This window comes from Delphinapterus leucas, chromosome 1 (assembly GCF_059928025.1).
Source record: "Delphinapterus leucas isolate spDelLeu-1000000601 "Yukka" chromosome 1, BTC_Dleu_Yukka2, whole genome shotgun sequence".
NCBI classification, from domain to species: Eukaryota; Metazoa; Chordata; class Mammalia; order Artiodactyla; family Monodontidae; genus Delphinapterus; species Delphinapterus leucas.
In genome coordinates, this window is record NC_143129.1 from 164,936,315 (window position 1) to 164,953,848 (window position 17,534).

At 47.2% G+C, this 17,534-nt stretch overlaps 1 protein-coding gene across 5 annotated transcripts in view; it reads left to right on the forward strand.

Moving 5' to 3' along the window:
• BSDC1 (BSD domain containing 1) overlaps nucleotides 1-17,534 on the forward strand; it is a 24,360-nt gene continuing 6,826 nt past the window's right edge. For 2 of the 5 annotated variants that reach the window (XM_022575096.3, XM_022575097.3), the window contains exons 1-9: nucleotides 2-48; nucleotides 314-374; nucleotides 5,153-5,269; nucleotides 7,670-7,837; nucleotides 9,199-9,253; nucleotides 11,190-11,305; nucleotides 11,728-11,796; nucleotides 11,966-12,044; nucleotides 12,994-13,470. In XM_022575096.3, the coding sequence (XP_022430804.1) occupies nucleotides 38-48; nucleotides 314-374; nucleotides 5,153-5,269; nucleotides 7,670-7,837; nucleotides 9,199-9,253; nucleotides 11,190-11,305; nucleotides 11,728-11,796; nucleotides 11,966-12,044; nucleotides 12,994-13,470 (1,153 nt within the window). In that variant the 5' untranslated portion in view covers nucleotides 2-37. The other 3 variants (XM_022575095.3, XM_089896973.1, XM_089896969.1) reach the window with 3 other exon arrangements.

The following is a 17,534-nucleotide window of genomic DNA, read 5'->3' on the forward strand; positions in this document are numbered from 1 at the left end:
AAAGGTCAGTAAATAGTGGTGATGTCATGCGGGCAAGATGGCGGAAGGGTGAGCCAGTCATCCCCTTCTCGGGCGTTGGGCCCTGAATTCTCCCAGGGTTGGGGTGCTGGGCCAGGGTCCCCGCGGGGAACAGGAGGCTAGCGCGGGCCTGGACGGAGCTGAAAGGACGGGGTGGAGTCTCAGCATGAGGGGGTGGGGAAGCGGCCTGCGAAGTCTCGGCCCGCGGGCCACATCTGAGGAGGGAACTGAGACCCGATTCTTGCGCGGGCGAGAGTCGCGCTGGGGGGCCGCCAGATGTGTCTGTCTTCCACAGGGAGGACGTGGGATGGTGGCGGAGCTGGCTGCAGCAGAGCTACCAGGCAGTCAAGGAGAAGGTAAGCCGGGCCGGCGCCCTTCCTACGGCAGGGCCCCGCGCCGCCTCACTGCAGCCTGGTCCGAGCAGTCCCGCCGGACCCGTGTGGGCGCCGGGCCTCAGGGATGAGGCCGACTTGGGCCCTACGGAAAGACAGACCCCAACTCAGACCAGTGTGACTCTAGCTACAGTGAAATAAATACGGTCTTAAAGCCTGCAGCCGACCCTGTGGTAGGAATCCGTGGGAAGGAGAGGTTTATTTCCGCTTGGGAAATTCACAACTTCGTAGAAGAGAGAACATTTGATCTCGGCCTTGAAGAAAAAGGATTCTAGCGATAGAAACCTTCTCCTCTAGTCATTCAAATATTAGAGTATATGCCACAGCCAGCACTGTCTGACTCTGTGGTCCTGAGGATACCGACGTTAGCCAAGCAGGTGCAATCCTGGACCTCCCAAAACTCACAGTCTAGTGGGGAAACAGCAATCCCTGTGGCACGAGTGAGGCTTGGCTCTGCCGGTGGGCAATGCCATTGTGTGTTGCTGTTTCAGTCCATGCTAGTTCGTCAAAACCAACCCAACTGAATTCTGGAAAAAGTTAATTACTGTTTGGCTCAAGCAACTGGGGTGAGTCCTACTTCAGGGCAGACTCCAAGAGGCTTCTGGCTTCAGTTAAATCAATCCTCTATTCTGGGAGCATTTGTAGTGTAACATCACTACAGCCCAGCAAAATCTGAGAGTGACCTGAGCTGTTTATGTTGTTGATGAAGACTCAGAGAATTTCAAGCTGAGGTTTAATAGAAGAGACCCCAAAGGAGCTTGCTTTTTGTTGAGTAGTCTCCTGGAAGGAGAGTCTGATGTTCATTTAGCAAATGTTGTGTGAGGGCCTCCTGTGTGTTACCCTTAACGTTGGTCTTACCATAACTCATGAAAAATAGGTAGTTGATTAGCCTTCCATCTTTGTTCTCTCATTGGAAGCAAGGGGAATGGGTGTTGTTTCTGCCTTTGACAGTTCCCCATTTGGAAAGAGAAAACTTAAATTTCCTGTTCTTATTGAACCTAGGCAAGATATTTAACCTCTCAAAGCCTCAGTTCCTCATCTGTAAAGTGGGAATACTAATAATACCTACCTGCTAGGATTGTTGTGAGGATTAAATGATAATATATGTAAAGCACTAAGAACAATATCTAGCATACAGTAAGTACTAAATAAGTACTTATTTTTATTATTAAGTACTGAGAGCCACGGGGAAACCTCTTAAATACCTGCAGTCCATTTTTCCTTCCATTTTGTTCTTGGTCTTTCAGTGCTTTCCTGGCCTTGCTTCCTTCCCTCCCTATGCTGGCTCCGTCTGGACCACTCAATTCCCAGCACCCCCAATTCTCTTGCACCCAATAGCATATATTGCCCCAGAAAATACAGCCCTTGGTGCTGTGATCTGCCTCCCTCTGCCCCTTCATTCCTCTGGGTGTGTGTGTGTGCTTGCTTGCCCACGGACACTAGTAGGGAAAGTCACGATGCTCTTTGGCCCACTGCAGATTCCCCAAACTCTCTGGGCTGGGGCCCCTCACCCTTCACCCCTGCCCCAGCAACTTTTTTCAGTCTCACATTTGCTTCTCCCCTTGCCTTCAGAAACTTTCCCCAAACCTAACTCTTCCTCAAGTCCCCTGTCCAACCACATCCTCTTTTACTTCCAGGAGACAAGCTCACCTCCTACTTTTTAAAATTTGAAGTCAATAACATGATCTCTCTTAACTCCCTCCCCACCCCTGAAGCCACTACACATAGACTTATCTATATAAACACTCAGCTTCACCTACCACTTGCCAAATCCAGTGGTGGTTTTCAGGTCTTATCTTTCTGGACCTTTCTGCTGCATTAGACGCTAGTGATCACTCTGTCTTTCCTGAAACTCTACTCCCTTGGCTTTTGTGGCATGATTCTCTCTCAGTTCTCCACATACTTCTCCAGGCTTTCACTTCCTCTTTCACGAATTCTTCTTCCTCTGCCTGCCCCTTAAAGGTGGTGTTTGAGGAACCTTATCCTCACACATTGCTTTGTTCACTCAACAAACTCTTTCATTTTAGGGAGACTCCTAATCCTTTTCTGTGAGATTTAGTATTTGAGAAGAGCTCTGGCTGGCCGGGTGTCCCAGATATCCCACAGTCACTGCAGATACTACATACCAAAATCATTGTCACCATCCTCTCCGTAAACCCGCTCCCCCTTCAGCACTTTCTTCCTCAGCTGGCAGCACTGCAACCATCCATCACCTAGTTTAGTTGCCAGTAGCTCTTCCCGACTCTTTCTTGTCCTGAGTCAAAACATCTATTTAATCACCAAATCCACCTTTTTTGCCTAGTATTTCTTGAACCAGTCCCATCTTCTCATCCTGACCAGCACTGTCCTTGTTCATTTTCTTCTATTTCCTTTCCTGGGCTACTGCAACAGCCTCCTGACAGGTCTTCCTCCATTTCTGATCTTGTCACTCTTGGACCTATAGTCCATGCCAGTCTCTGGAGTGACCTGTCAAAAACGCGAGTCTCATCATGTCCCACCTGCTTCAGACTTTGGTGGTTCCCCATCACCAACAGGGCTGACCAGGCCCTCCAAGGTTGCCCTCTCAAGCTTTATCCCTCACCACTTCTGTGTTACCCTTTATTTTCATTAGGACTGAAGTGCTTGTAGGCCTCAGTAAACCCCAGGCCCCACCACGCCCAGGCTTCCTTAGTGACTCCTGCTCATTCTTTAAGGCTCAGACCAGGCCTGTCAACAAGTCTTTCCAACCTCCCCACAATACACCAGTCACTGCTCTGCCCTTGCACATCAGCACTGTTACGTGAGCATTTTCCCCAGTAGACTGTGACCTGGAGGGCTGGCACCGTGTCTGTTCATATAGGTCCCCTAAGAGCTCACAGTCTAGTGAGGGAGACAACCATTCATCAAATAATCATGTAAATGGTTATATAATTAAAATTGCCCTGGTACATACCAGTCTAACAAGCACACATTTTTTGAGTGCCTACTTTATGCCAGGCTCTATGTCAGACACTGGGAGAGCATCAGTGAACAAAAAACAAACGCTCTATGTTCACAGAGCTCACAGTTTATCCAGGAGGATAGACACGAACAGGTAATTATAAATCTAAAGGACAGTAAATGTTAAAGAAGAGAAAGTGCAGGTGCCCATGAGCAGGGGAGCCAACCTACATCTGAAGGAAGTGACATGTAAACATAGCCAGGTGAGAGGGTTCGCTCATTGTGTTTGTTCGCTTGTTTTGAAGAGTTAGAACTATGTGTCAAGGAGAGGGAATGATGTGTTCAGATACCCTGAGTTAGGGAAGATGGTAGAACATTTGGGAAACTTGAAGAAGGCCAGCTGGAGCTCAGTGAGGGGCATCGTGGGAGGGGATGAGAGTCCGCCAGAGGTGAGATTATATGGGCCTTGTAAGTGAAGGTAAAGATTTTATACTTGCCATAGGATACCATGTAATCACTGAAGAATGTAAAGCAGGGGCATCATGGTCTGCTCTGACTTACTAAGCTCCCACTGGTGTCACGAGGAGAAGATAATAGAGGTATCTGATGCAACCTGGGAAAGGAGTCTGGTTGAAAGAGCAGGTTGGCCTGGACTAAGGTGGTGGCGGTGTGGATGGAGAGAGAATTGATAAATGACTCTTCCACTCCAGTTAAGGAGTCCCGAATCTGAAATGGAGCCATTCGCACTCGCAGAGAAGCCTCTGGCTGATAGATGAGACTGTCCCATTCAGAGACTTCCCAGGATGATGAAAACTAGGCAGGCTCTTCTGCAAAGAAAAAAATCACCAGAACATTCAAAAACATGTTTTTAAAATGAAGGTGATTATCCCTGTGTAAAATGAAAGGGCTTGAAGGGTTGAGCACAGTGATAGTCCGGGAACGTGTCTTAGAGTGGGTGAGGATGAAGCAAGACAAGGTAAGACTTAGACAAGAGCTGAGGGCCTGCTGTCTCACACTGGGTTTGAGTGCAGATTGAGAGTCAGACCGGTCCGACAAGCAAGTATCAATTCTGCCCAAAGGAGCTCTATGGATGAACAGAACCTTGGGGAATGGTGGAACCAAGGCGGCCTAGGAGAGAATCTGATCCAGTATTTCTTTTTACACCCCCTTTGTTGAATGTAAAAAATCACACACTTTTTCACTGGTATTGTCAAAAATTGCTCATAAAAGCTTTCTAAACTATTGCTGTTACCAGTACAACGTATTTATAAAACCTTTCACAAAAATAATTTCACCTACTGTCTCATGTTTCAGCTGAATTTCCCCGTGACAATAAAAGTAAAAATAGAAAACACTTTCCTTTGATTAAAAACACACACACACACCCCTTCTCTTTGTGTTTGAAATTGGAAACAAAGGTCATGACTTACAGCATAGCTAAGTGATGCATCAAAGTCTGTTTTGTTTTCAGACTGCTTGTGCCCCCTTCCCCATTCTGCTCATGAGAACTACTGATCTCTTCCACCTCCCTCATTTCCCAGGAGAAAACCGAGGGCTAGATGAGAGTTCCTCCTGGCCACATAGCTTATAAGTGTCTGGGCTGAGCTCAGTCCCCGTTCTCAGAGCAGCAGGAAGTTCCTCTGTGCTCTCTGCTGTTGGGTAATCCCAGGTCATGGAATTGGGACAAGTAAGCATTGTTTCTGAGCCCAGGCTTCCCATGTCACTGAGTTTTCCATGTTTCTGTATGATACTAACACACAGGGAATAGGAACAAAGGGTGGTGGCACCAGCCGGCTCTGTCATCCCTCTCTGTCTTCCCTTAGTCCTCCGAAGCCTTGGAGTTCATGAAGCGGGACCTGACAGAGTTCACCCAGGTGGTGCAGCACGACACAGCCTGCACCATTGCAGCCACTGCCAGCGTGGTCAAGGAGAAGCTGGCTGTGAGTACCACCTACACCCTCCAAGTGACTTTCCCACATAGCCTGACCTGCCTGGGACCCTGGTGGGAGCTCCCAACCTTTCTACCGTTAAGTGATTATTTTTTCCCATAGCCTCCCATTTTGAAAATTATGTCCGTCAAGCAAACAAGCTACATATGTTAAGTAATAATAAGCTTTCCCACTTCTGTATTGTTTTAGCAGATCAGCAAAGCCATTCATTGTAGACAATTTAGAAAATACAGATAAAGAAAAAGAAAGACCTAGAGATACCCATAAGTCCCTCTCCCAAAGATTAAGTTAATATTTGAGGAGTATATCCCTTATGTATACTTTCTTTTTCAAAACTGGGATCAAATGAACACCATGTTTCATAACCTAGTTTTTGACTTAATCATTGCAAACCTCATTCTAGAGCATGCATAAATGGCATGGTATTCTGTTACGTGGATTTGACCAGTTCCTAGTTTCCTGTTTGTTTTTTCCAGTATTGTAAACAGAGTTACAGTGAGCATGCTGATTGCTTAATCTTTCCCCTTAATATTTTTTTCCTAATAAGGTATTGGAAAGGATATAGGGTGAATATAGTTGTTTTAGACCTTTTAATATCTACTGTAAAACTGCCCTCCAGAAAGGTTTTGCCAACTTATATTCTTATTGGCCCTGGTTTTATCAATCAGAGATGTATAGTGGAATTCTCTTGTGAGATAGGAGTTAGATTCTAAAGTCAGCATGGAACTTGAAAATTGTATATGGTCAAAGATATCCCTGCAAACCTCAGATTTCCAATGAAGTATAGTATACTGGTTTTGTATTACAGTTTCTCCTTTAGTATTGGAACAGATTTCAGTTTCTTTGATCATCAGCTGAATCAGTTGCCTTGTAATTAGAGGCCATGTTATGGAAAACATGTTATGGAGTTTTTATAGCCAAGCTTCTTTTGTTGAATCTTGTAAAATACTGTCTGCCTGCTAACCACAGCTACTGATGAGCGTGAATGACAAGTAGTAATTGAGCTGAACTGCTGCAAGTCCAGCCAGTAGCAGAGATGCCACTTGTTTCTTTCATTTATTTACTCCTTTTCTCATTCAACAAATATGATTATATACCTGTGCCAACATGTGCCAGGCACTATTGATAGTCTCTAGGTTTAAAATGCCTGGGCAGCCTAATCAGGAGTAAATGTGACACTTTTCTACAAGGTTTGCAGAGCCTGGTCCTGTCTCTCAGCCTCCCATCCCTTCTTACTTATGTATGTATGTATGTATGTATTTATTTATTTATGGCTGCATTGGGTCTTCGTTGCTGCATGTGGGTTTCTCTAGTTGCAGCGAGTGGAGGCTACTCTTCATTGCAGTGCATGGGCTTCTCATTGCAGTGGCTTCTCTTGTTGCAGAGCACGGGCTCTAGGCATGCGGGCTTCAGTAGTTGTGGCACACAGGCTCAGTAGTTGTGGCTCACGGGCTTAGTTGCTCTGCAGCATGTGGGATCTTCCCGGACCAGGGCTCGAACCACTGTCCCCTGCATTGGCAGGCAGATTCTTTTTTTTTTTTTTTTTTATTTTTTTTATTTTTTTTTTTTTGGCAGGCAGATTCTTAACCACTGCGCCACCAGGAAAGTCCCATCCCATCCCTTCTTGCTCAAGGGCATTCTGACCAGTGTGGCTCAAGATTGGTGCCCCACTTGCCTCTTCTAGGAGGTCCATACATTGGCCCTCAGCTGGTCCCAGGTTTACCTCTACACAAGGCTGTTTGTTCTCATCCTACCCATATGTCCTCAACCTTTCATACAAAATACTTCCTGAGCAATGATGATGATGAGATTGTAATATTACAGTACTGCTAGTTATTAAATGTTTGCCATGTGCTGGGCATTGTACACACCTTATCTCTTAATCTCCACAGTACCCCCCTGAAGGAAGTATATTTATCTGCATTTTACAGATAAGAAAACAGACTCTGAGAGGGTTTAGGTCTCATAACCAAAAAGTAGTAGAGCTGGGATTCAGATCCAAGACTGACCCCAAAGCTAGTACCGTTTCCATCACTCTACCCATAAGTCCTTTTCCCCACTGAATGTCTGTGGCATGGATCCTCCCCTGTCAATTTGTGATCAGCCTGGTCGACCTTGAAATTTTGTTGAAACAGCCAGTCAAGGAGCTCTGCTCTGACCTACACAGGCCTACTGTGGCCCTGTTCCGCATCCCCATCTGGGGGATGGGGACTCTGGCTGCCCCTCTCTCCTTCTCCAGCCCCAGAGATGGGGGTGAAAGGTCGTGAGCATTTCCCTGGTCCCCACACACAGTACACTTTGACCCCTGATGCTTCATACCTCCATACCCTGTACCCCAGTTTGCAGCGTGCTCCTGGGCCACTTGCTTCCTCTGTTGGCTTCTCTCTGCAGACTGAAGGCTCCTCGGGAGCAACGGAAAAAATGAAGAAAGGGCTGTCTGACTTCCTAGGGGTGATCTCCGACACCTTTGCACCCTCACCAGACAAAACCATTGACTGCGATGTCATCACCCTGATGGGCACACCCTCTGGCACGGCTGAGCCCTATGATGGCACCAAGGTATTCACTAGCGGCACTGGGCTCTAGCTTCTAACCTGAGCTCACAAAGCAGTACATGTTCATAAAAAATAAATACATGTATATAATTAAATTGGAGAATACCAATAAGCAAGAAGATAATAGTTTCTAAACCCGTAATCCCATCACTCAAAGAGAACCACTGATTCTTCGTTGGTGTATAACCTTCCATTTCTTTCTGCTTGCAAACACTGGTAAAGATAGTTTGGAGTTTTTCTTTTTAACAGAAAAAGCACTTTATACATGCAATTTTGTAACCCACTTAAAAATTTGCAATTAACTATTAGCATTTTTCCTAATCACCATCATTTTTAATGTCTTTAGATTCTTGCAAGTGTATATAGCATAATTTATTCAGTCATTTCCTTAGTGCTGCACATTTGGATTCCTTTCAGCTTTCATCCATAATAAGGAATGCTCTGGACAGCATCTTTATGGGCATGATCTCCACATTTGTGTTATTTAAGACTAATTTCCAATAGGAATAAATGTACAGGGGGAGGATATCTTCATAGCAATTAAATCAGCAAGAATGGTAGTATATTTCTATTGCATTTTATCTTCTCACCATTACTTCTTATATTTTATGGAGCGTTTTCTCCCAGATTCACAGTGTGGTGTCATAGCAGTTTGGCCTTCTTCATAGCATTTTACCACATTGAATTTCAATTCCAAACATGATTTTTCAAGCATGTTTTTCAGCACTAGTATTAGCACCACCACTTAGTACACATTTAAGTGGATTGTGAAAATTTTTTAATTATAGGATTTTACATTATAACAGTGAATCACCAAAATCACTTGCTGAAGTTGTGATACAGCCAGCCCATGCTTCCTGCAATAATGAGGAAGGAAGGAGGGGCTTTCCGTTTACCAGCTAAAGTTTGCCACTCCTGTGGCCCTAATGGGAACACAGATTGCAGTTCATTTGGCAGACTGGCTATGAAATTAAGAAATTCTTGATGAATTGTTTTAGTTTGAGGGAGTTAAATATTTCAAAATTTGCCAATAAATTTTGGACTTTATTAATATATTTGCACTAACATTTTTCATATCTCACATAATTCAAAACCATTTTATACATATAATTTTATAGCCTCCTTACCCTTTATTTTCTTAGTTTCCAGGGGCGGAATACTGGGTGAAAGACCATTTTTCTAGGAGCCCCAGTTTTGGACTCCTAGCCCAGTGCTCCACTCCATAGCCCACAGTGTTAATTGCCAGGTGCCCTGTGGGTATGGTAGCCAACAGGGGAGAAGCTGGGTTGTGGTTGATTGGCAGAGAGGGGTTGCTGTCTATCCCCATCACCCCAGAATTTCTGTTCTTTTCTCTGTTTTTTTTAGGCTCGCCTTTATAGCCTGCAGTCAGACCCAGCAACCTACTGCAATGAACCAGATGGTGAGGGGGTAGCGCTGAGGGGGCAGGCTTGCTGGGCAGGGAGACCAAGCGGGTCTGGATTGCGCACCCTGTTTGTCTCTGGTAGCAGTGGCCAGGCACCCCTGTGTAGAGGGACCAGAGTGGGGCTAGTTTGACCCTTACATCTGGTGGGATGGGTTGATGGTCCCCCTTCCTCCCTGAACCCAGACTGTCTTCATCCCCTTCTACAAAGGCTTTGCTCCTCTCGTCCCTCATCCTCAGCTTAGGCTCCTCAGCCCTGCTGCCCTGCCTGCCTTCCCTTTGGCCTGTTTGCTAAGCTCCTGCTGTGCAGCAAGCCCCAGGCTGGGAACCAGACACCAGAAATGAGTCAAACCCTCAATCAACCCTGTCCAGACCTCCAGGAACCTGCTGTTAGGAGACAGAAACAGGGAATAAAGCAAAGATACTAGAGATAGAGTGACTTGACTGCTTCCACAGAAAGAGGGGAGCAGTGGGATCCCAGAAGATGGCATGTAACCCAGCCTGGGAAACCTAGGATGTGACACCTGAATTGAGGTTTTAACGATGAATTAGAAGTAAAGTAATTTTACTTTTAGAAGTGGGGGAAGGGTATTCAAGCGGGACAACAGGAATTTGAGGTTCTCGAAAAACCTAGGCATTTGGGAAGGCCAGACAAAGGGTGCATGTGAGGAAATGAGGGCAGTGAGAGCTGCCAGGGGCACCAGACTGGAAAGGCTTTGGGTACCAGACTAAGCAGTTGGAATTTTGTCCTAAAAGGCTCAAGATAGTGGTTCTTAACCTTTTTTTAAGTCACAAAGGCCTTTAAAAATCTGTTGAAAATAACAAGCCCTCTCTCAACAGAATTTTATATGCATATGGGAATTCTTTAACCCTTTGAAGCCCATCTTTGGACCATAGCCTGAAATGCCCTCCTGTACAGAACTGTTGAAGCGTTTTGAGACTTGATGTGATCAGATTTTGCATTTTATAGAAGAGCCTTCAGGCAGTGTTTTGTAGGATGAAATAGAGAGGGAGAGACGGAAGATGGGAAGACCAGTTAGGAGGCTTGATAGGAATCTTCATGTCAGAGGTAAAGCCGGAACCAGGGAAGGGGCGGGTGGAATGAAGAGGAAGGTATGCATGTATAAGAGACGCTGAGGAAGTGGAATCCAGAGTGACTCCATAAAGGAGGAGTCTGGGAGGGCCTCCAGCTCTCTAGTGGATGAGTGGGTAGGACAGGTAGGCGGGGGAAGAAGATGAGCACACGTTGTATTTGCAGCATATGTGCAGGTGGATGTGTCCAGGCACCTGGACCTCTGGACCTGGAGGCCAGAAACGCAGCCTGAGCTGCAAAGACACACTGAAGAATTGTCAGTGGGAGGAAGAGGTTGAAACTTGTGGTTTAGTGGAGGTTATCTTGGGAGAAAATGGAAAACAAGAAGAGATAAGGAAAGGAAAAAGAGAAGCCCACTGAAGACTCAGATGGAACAACGAGAGAAGTGGGAGGAAATATACAAAGAGTGAGAAGCCAGGAGAGAAGAGGGCTTCAAGAAGAAGGTAGTGGCTCCCAGGGCAGAAACCGTAGGATGGTCACATGAGGAGGAGGACAGAGAATCTGCCACTGGATTTGGCAACATAGGGTCACTGGTGGTAACCTGAGAATAGCTGTTTCAGAGAGGAGAGGATTCAGTAGCCAAGTGCAGTGGGATAAAAAGCAGGCAGGCATGGGAGAGAGTGGAGACTGCAGCCCCTCCCAGTGATCACTTAGGGGCCATGCCCTGATATCAAGCTTACCCACCCCTTCACCCTGCCTGACCCCCCAGCTTGGGCCATATGGCTTTGGAAAAACCTTAAGTTTTCCTCATTGTCCATGTCCAGGCTTAGGTGTGATTTCTCTAGGCCCAGTGTTCTTTCTCCAGACCCACGGAACTGACCATCAGTGTCTGTCCCTCTGCAGGGCCCCTGGAGTTGTTTGACACCTGGCTTTCCCAGTTCTGCTTGGAGGAGAAGAAGGGGGAGATCTCAGAGCTCCTTGTAGGCAGCCCCTCCATCCGGGCCCTCTACACCAAGATGGTGAGGGCCTAGCCGGCAGGACCTCAACCAACTCCCGGCCTGAGGTGTGGGGAGGTGGGAGGGACATGTCCAGAGTCATTGTGGAGTCCTCTGGCCTAGAGAGCAGCAGGAGGCCCTGAGGAGCCAAACCAGCCAGCTCTTGAGCCAAGAATCCATGTGGGGGAAACTAATTTGCCAGGCTTCTGGCAATTACGGTGAGAAATGGAAGGGCTAGCAAAGCCTGGTGGGAGTTCTTTTCTCCCTCCTTGGCCAAGCTGGGCCAGGAAGGTGGGTCTGGGGGGTGGAAGTGCTCTAAGAATCACTACTCAGCCACTTATCCCATCTGATATCCAGAGTGGCTGGGAGCTGGCTGATGAGGCTGGGAACATAGACCCCCACACAACCACTCCCAAAGTCTCATCTCCACTGTCCCCTCCCTCCAGGTGCCTGCAGCTGTTTCCCATTCAGAATTCTGGCAGCGGTATTTCTATAAAGTCCATCAACTAGAGCAGGTATGCTGGCCTAACCAGGGAAGGTCCTCCACTCAGCCATGAGGGAAGGGGGCTGGATTTTGTTGAGGGAAGAAGGGGACAGAGGGTGCCAAGAGTTCTGGGGTCAGGACCAGAGTCTGGGAAAGAGGGTTCCCTGACTGCTCCTGGCCATTTACTCCCCCACATTCAGGAGCAGGCCCGGAGGGATGCCCTGAAGCAGCGTGCAGAACAGAGCATCTCTGAAGAGCCTGGCTGGGAGGAGGAAGAAGGTAAGAGGTATTGAGAGGTGATGAGAAAGTACCAAGTCCTGCCTGTGGGAGACTGTCTGGGCCATTCTCTCTGAAGCCTGGAGGGACATGGCACCCCAGGGAAGAGGAGGGAATGAATATGGTGTTTGCTCATGCCAAGGATACAATGAGCTAACAAGGGGTTGTTTACTAAGGCTGGTGGATCCCAGGTTTAGGTACAGAAATCACATGTGTCACTTGAAGCAGATTTCCCTGCTAGCCCATGGACCAGTACTTAAGAGTAGGGGATGCTTATTGAAATTCCAGATTCCCTTCTTCCACTTCTAAATAAGACTCTATGGACATGTGGCCAAACCTGTATTTTTAACAAGCTCCACTGGTAATGTTAATGACCAGCCAGACTTGGGAACTGCTGGCTTAGGGACAGAGCTGAGCTTCCTCTACCTGGTAGCTCAGCTTAGGACAGTGTGGGAGCCACCTGCATGGTATGTTAACACAGTTACTAAGTGCTTATATTATATGCCCAACCTGTACTAAAAGCTTTACATGTATGGTCCTTACCGCAACTTCATTATCCCTCTTTTGCAAATGAGGCAGATAGGTTAAAGAAGAGTTAAGTGTTTCGCCCAAGATCATGCACGTGGGATATAGCAGAGCCCAACCTGAACCTCAAACTGACTGACTTTAAAGTCTTGGCTTTCTAAGCTATAATATTATCTTGGGCTGCACTGCTAGAAGCTGAGTGCCCACCAGGCATGTGCTATGCCTCAAGGGTGGGAGAGACTTTGACCAACAGGGATTATCTGCAGAAGAATTGTGATGGAGAGGGAGGTGAGGAAACTGGCACCCATTAGTTTTGGTTAAAGCAAACTTTGGTGGGAACCTGAGGTCTGTTTTCAGAGAGCTCCAAGGTTGTCTTGGGGCTAACCAGGGTACATCACTCTCTTTCCCTACCTTTCTCTCTTGACAGAGGAGCTTGTGGGCATTTCACCCACATCTCCAAAAGAGGCCAAGGTTCCTGTGGCCAAAACTTCCACATCCCTTGAAGGAGGACCTGGCCCCCGGAGCCCCTGTGAAGAGAATCTGGTGACCCCGGTTGAGGCTCCAACAGAGGTGACTCCATCGGAGAGCAGTGAGAGCATCTCCCTCGTGACACAGATTGCCAAACCCACCCCTGCATCTGAGGCACCAGTGCTGCCCAAGGACCTGTCCCAAAAGCTTCTAGAGGCATCTTTGGAGGAACAGGACCTGGCTGTGGATGTGGGCGAGACTGGACCCCCACCCCTAGCTCAGTCCAAGCCCCACACCCCTGCTGGCCGCCCCAGCGGTCCAGAGCCCCGGCCTCCAGCCAGAGTAGAGACTCTCAGGGAGGAGGTACTCACAGACTTACGGGTGTTTGAGCTGAATTCAGACAGCGGGAAGTCTACACCCTCTAATGGAAAAAAAGGTAAGCCATGGGCTTCCCTGGTGGCGCAGTGGTTGAGAGTCCGCCTGCCGATGCAGGGGACACGGGTTCGTGCCCCGGTCTGGGAAGATCCCACATGCCGCGGAGCGGCTGGGCCCGTGAGCCATGGCCGCTGAGCCTGCGCGTCCGGAGCCTGTGCTCCGCAGTGGGAGAGGCCACAACAGTGAGAGGCCCGCGTATCGCAAAAAAAAAAAAGGTAAGCCAAGGCCAAAGCCCAGGGAGCGTGTGCGGGCAGGGCAGGTGAGAGTTGCCACCTCACGAGGCAGACTTGCCTCCTTGTCCCGTGTGATGATCCTATAGGAGCAGATGGTCTTCATTTGTGCTACTGATGATGATGGCAGCTACCATTCCGTCAATTCCAAGATGCATTTATTCTCTGAAATTAGGATGCATCTTACAGTTGTTGGGGTTTTAGATTCAACAAAATAAGGTTTATGTCAAATCATGTGTTAAGGATGTAATATTGCATTTAATTTCTCAGTTACCAGGGGAGCTTGTTAATTTCCAGTTTACAACTCACAACTCCATATAACTGTCCTCATTTTACAGATGAAGAAAGTGAGCCTCAGAGATGTTAAGTAACTTGCTCAAATTCACACGGCCAGGAAGTAGCAAGCCCAGATTCAGACCCAGCTCTGTCTGACCTGAAACCCATGCCTTTAACTACCACACTGTGTCAGTTTCTATCCTTTTGAACAGTTCAACTTTGGGGTGGGAACTCGTGTGACATTGATCACTGTCAAGGGTCTTCTTCAATGGATGACCTCAGGAAAGTCAGTTAGCTTCCCTAGGCCTGTGTTAATTGTTATTATTATAAAATATATAAACAAAACTTACATGTACAGCTTAAAGAAGAATAAAATGAATACTCATGAACTTGCAGTGACCCAGCTTAAGTAATAGAGCTTTAGTTTCTTATCTGCATAATGAAATTTTAGACTGTAGACACTTTGACTTTATGTCAAGGGGGGACCTCTCTCTAACTCCTGCAATTAAAGGACAGTGATGGCTCTGATGTCAGCTTGTTTTGCCACATCCAAAATACCTCTCCAGAGATAGCCAATTGTCAGCAAGACCTCCCCTCAGCTCCTCACACGCAGGCATCCTGTCTGCCAACACTCAGCACCAGTTGGCCACAAAGCTTGCCCAGCAGGTGATCACTGGCCTACTGGCAGTGAGGGACTGGCTTACTGCAGTGGATGGGCAACAGGCTGATTTCCAGTTTCCAACACAGTGTTTTCCTTCTGACTCTGATTCAGTGAGGTCATCCATTGAGCTCCTACCTACTCTTTATAAGACACTGAGGAGGGAGGGGTAAAGGCTGCAGTCTATGATGAGGCACGAAGCAGTAAGAGACAGGCTTGGTACAGGAGGAGTTCAGAGAAAGAAGGAACCTCTGCGCATCAGCAGGTGTTTCACCAAGGAGACAGGCACTGTATAGGAGAGCTGGAGAGTTTGCGGCAGGTGCGCAGGGAGCGGTAGTCCAAGCTGAGGGGGCCTGCAAAGTCCCCCACATGTCAGATCGTGTGTTGGGGACATGGGGCACATTGAAGCGGGTGACCAAAGCCCACGTTTCTGTATTGTTCCCGGGAGAGGGAGGAACAAGAACTTAAAATCTTAAGCCGAATTCAGAAAGTTGGACTTGGTGCCACAAAGCAGCAGGGCATGCTGCTTATATGCCCAACCTGTACTAAGAGCTTTACATATAGAGGCTAAGGGCTCAGGCTCTGGAGTTCAGACAGTTCTGGGTTCAAATCCCAACTTTGCTCATAAGCCATGTGACTTCAGAAAAGGTACTGATCTTCTCTAAGCCTCCGTTTTCTCCTCTGTAAGTTGGGGGTAATTATTTCCTGATAGGTCCTCAGTTAGGGAAGAAATTTGGGTAGAGCCCTGCTTTGGGGAGATGATGCAGATAATAAGACGTACCATTCTCTGAGCACTTTCCATATGTCTGTATAGCTCTGTGCTAAGCACTTGATATGCATATCACTCAATCCTCACAAAAATCCTGAGATCTGTGAGATTTTCCCTTTTTTTTTTTTGTTTTTTTTTTACTGGTAGGAAACTGAGATCAATCACCCATCCAGTAGGTATTTAGAAAAGTGTGACATTGCCTTTAGGAGGGTGAAGAGTAGGTGATGGATCCAATATGTGTTGTGTGGTTGCTGGGTGGATGGTACGAAGGGTCCATTTGAGATAACGGTCGTGAATTTTAAGAGACACCAGTCAGCACAGTTGTACTTTTGTCCAGCCACGTTCAGTTGCTCAGGTGCAGGCACAGAGCAGATGGGGAGTTGGACTTAATCAGGGTTCAGGTTTACCCAGGTGAACTCAAAAAGACAAGAGTCCAAGTGTATGCAAGAAGTGATCAGAATGATGGTTCATGGAATCTGAGCTGGGTAAGGGAGGGAATAACAGTGAAACAGTTGGAAGGTTAAAGAATTATTGTTTCCATTGGGAATTGGGCTATTGGAGAGAGTGATGAGAAAAAATGAATGGTGGGTAGAGACTGGAAGAAATGAGATTATGGGGAAGATGCAGCATAAGCTCTTAACAGTGCACTATACTTCCTCTAATGCACTGGGGGATTCGCAAAAGGAGGGCTGGGGGATTCAGTGCAGGAGACCCACCAGAAGTAGTTGTAGTCACTTAATGGGGGGAAGCTGGGGTCTTAGACTAGAGTGGGACAGTAGGGACAGAGTAAAGCGAGGAAGAATCTTAAAAGAGGCCTGGAGGCAGAGTGACTCCTTCTCCCTCTTTGTCCAGATGACATGAGGGAGGCTTGGTCTCTGGATACAGCAGTCTCTGGAGGTGGCCCAGCCACAGGGACCTCTAAGGTCCCAGGGTGATGCCTGTCATTGCAGAGCTGCTTCCCACCTGTATATTGTGCCGAGATCCATTTGAGCAAGGAGACTAGACTTACCCTGCTCAGGCTCCCTCAGCAGGGAGCAGAGAGGGGAGATTAGGGCAGGCCCTGTGGCCTGCGGACTGGAAGGAGCTCTGGGCTTAAAGCCCCACTTCACTACTGACTGACCTGGGAGTGGCTTTTGCTTCCATTTCTTCTCTGGAGAAGCAAAGAGCCAATTAAACAGAATAAAATGAGCTGTGAGTGACAGCACCATGAGGTTAATAATCACCTGAAAACGCCCCTTTCTTACAAACAAAAGAAAACAGTAAAACTTCCTCATGAAATCTTAAATTGTTGTTGCGTAGATCAGTTCTCTGCCACGTGCACAGTGTAAAGGAGCACTTAGTACTCTCATTGTGTGACAGGACAGCGTGGTGGGAGGAAGCAGGTGGCAGAGAAAGCCCAGATTCACATCTCTGCCACTCAGAGCCTTTGTTTCCTCACCTGTAAATTGGGACTGTTAATACCTATCCCAGAGGGTGGGTGTAAAGTGCTCCAAAAATGTTAGCTGATGCTTTCTTTTTTACCCCAAAGGGTCTACCCTAGCATTTAAGCCTGAAGAGGAGAGTTTCAAATCCCTAGAGGGCAACCTAGGGTTAGGAAAAGCTGTCATGACCACAGCCACAGCTCTGGAGGGAGAGATCAGCCGGGAGTCCAGCTTCTAACCCACAGGAAACCTGCACTGACAGGGAGCCAGACGCAAGCCACCAAGAGTGTCCTGAAAGCACAGGGAGCCTTAGATGTGGAGTCAGAAGAACTGGGTCTTGGTTGCAGATCTGCCCCTGACTGGGTGTGGGACCATGTGTAAAATTACTTAACTCTGGGACCAGGCCTTTAACAGCTCCATTTGTTAAATATCCACTGTGTATATATGTTACAGGCACTTTACATGATACTGCTAATTTTAACACTGTTGTATCTCAACTGCAGGCCAAGGTCTATACAGAATCATCTAGGTACCTGTTTATAATGCAGAATTCTGGGTCACCACCTACACCTGCTGAATCTAAATGAGGGGGGATGGGAAGACAGGAATCTGCATTCTAATAAGCTCCTCCAGTGGTTCCTTGCAAAGAGGGTGGTTTTATCCTTATTTTATAAATAAACTGAAGCCCAGAATAACTTGCCCAAGACTACA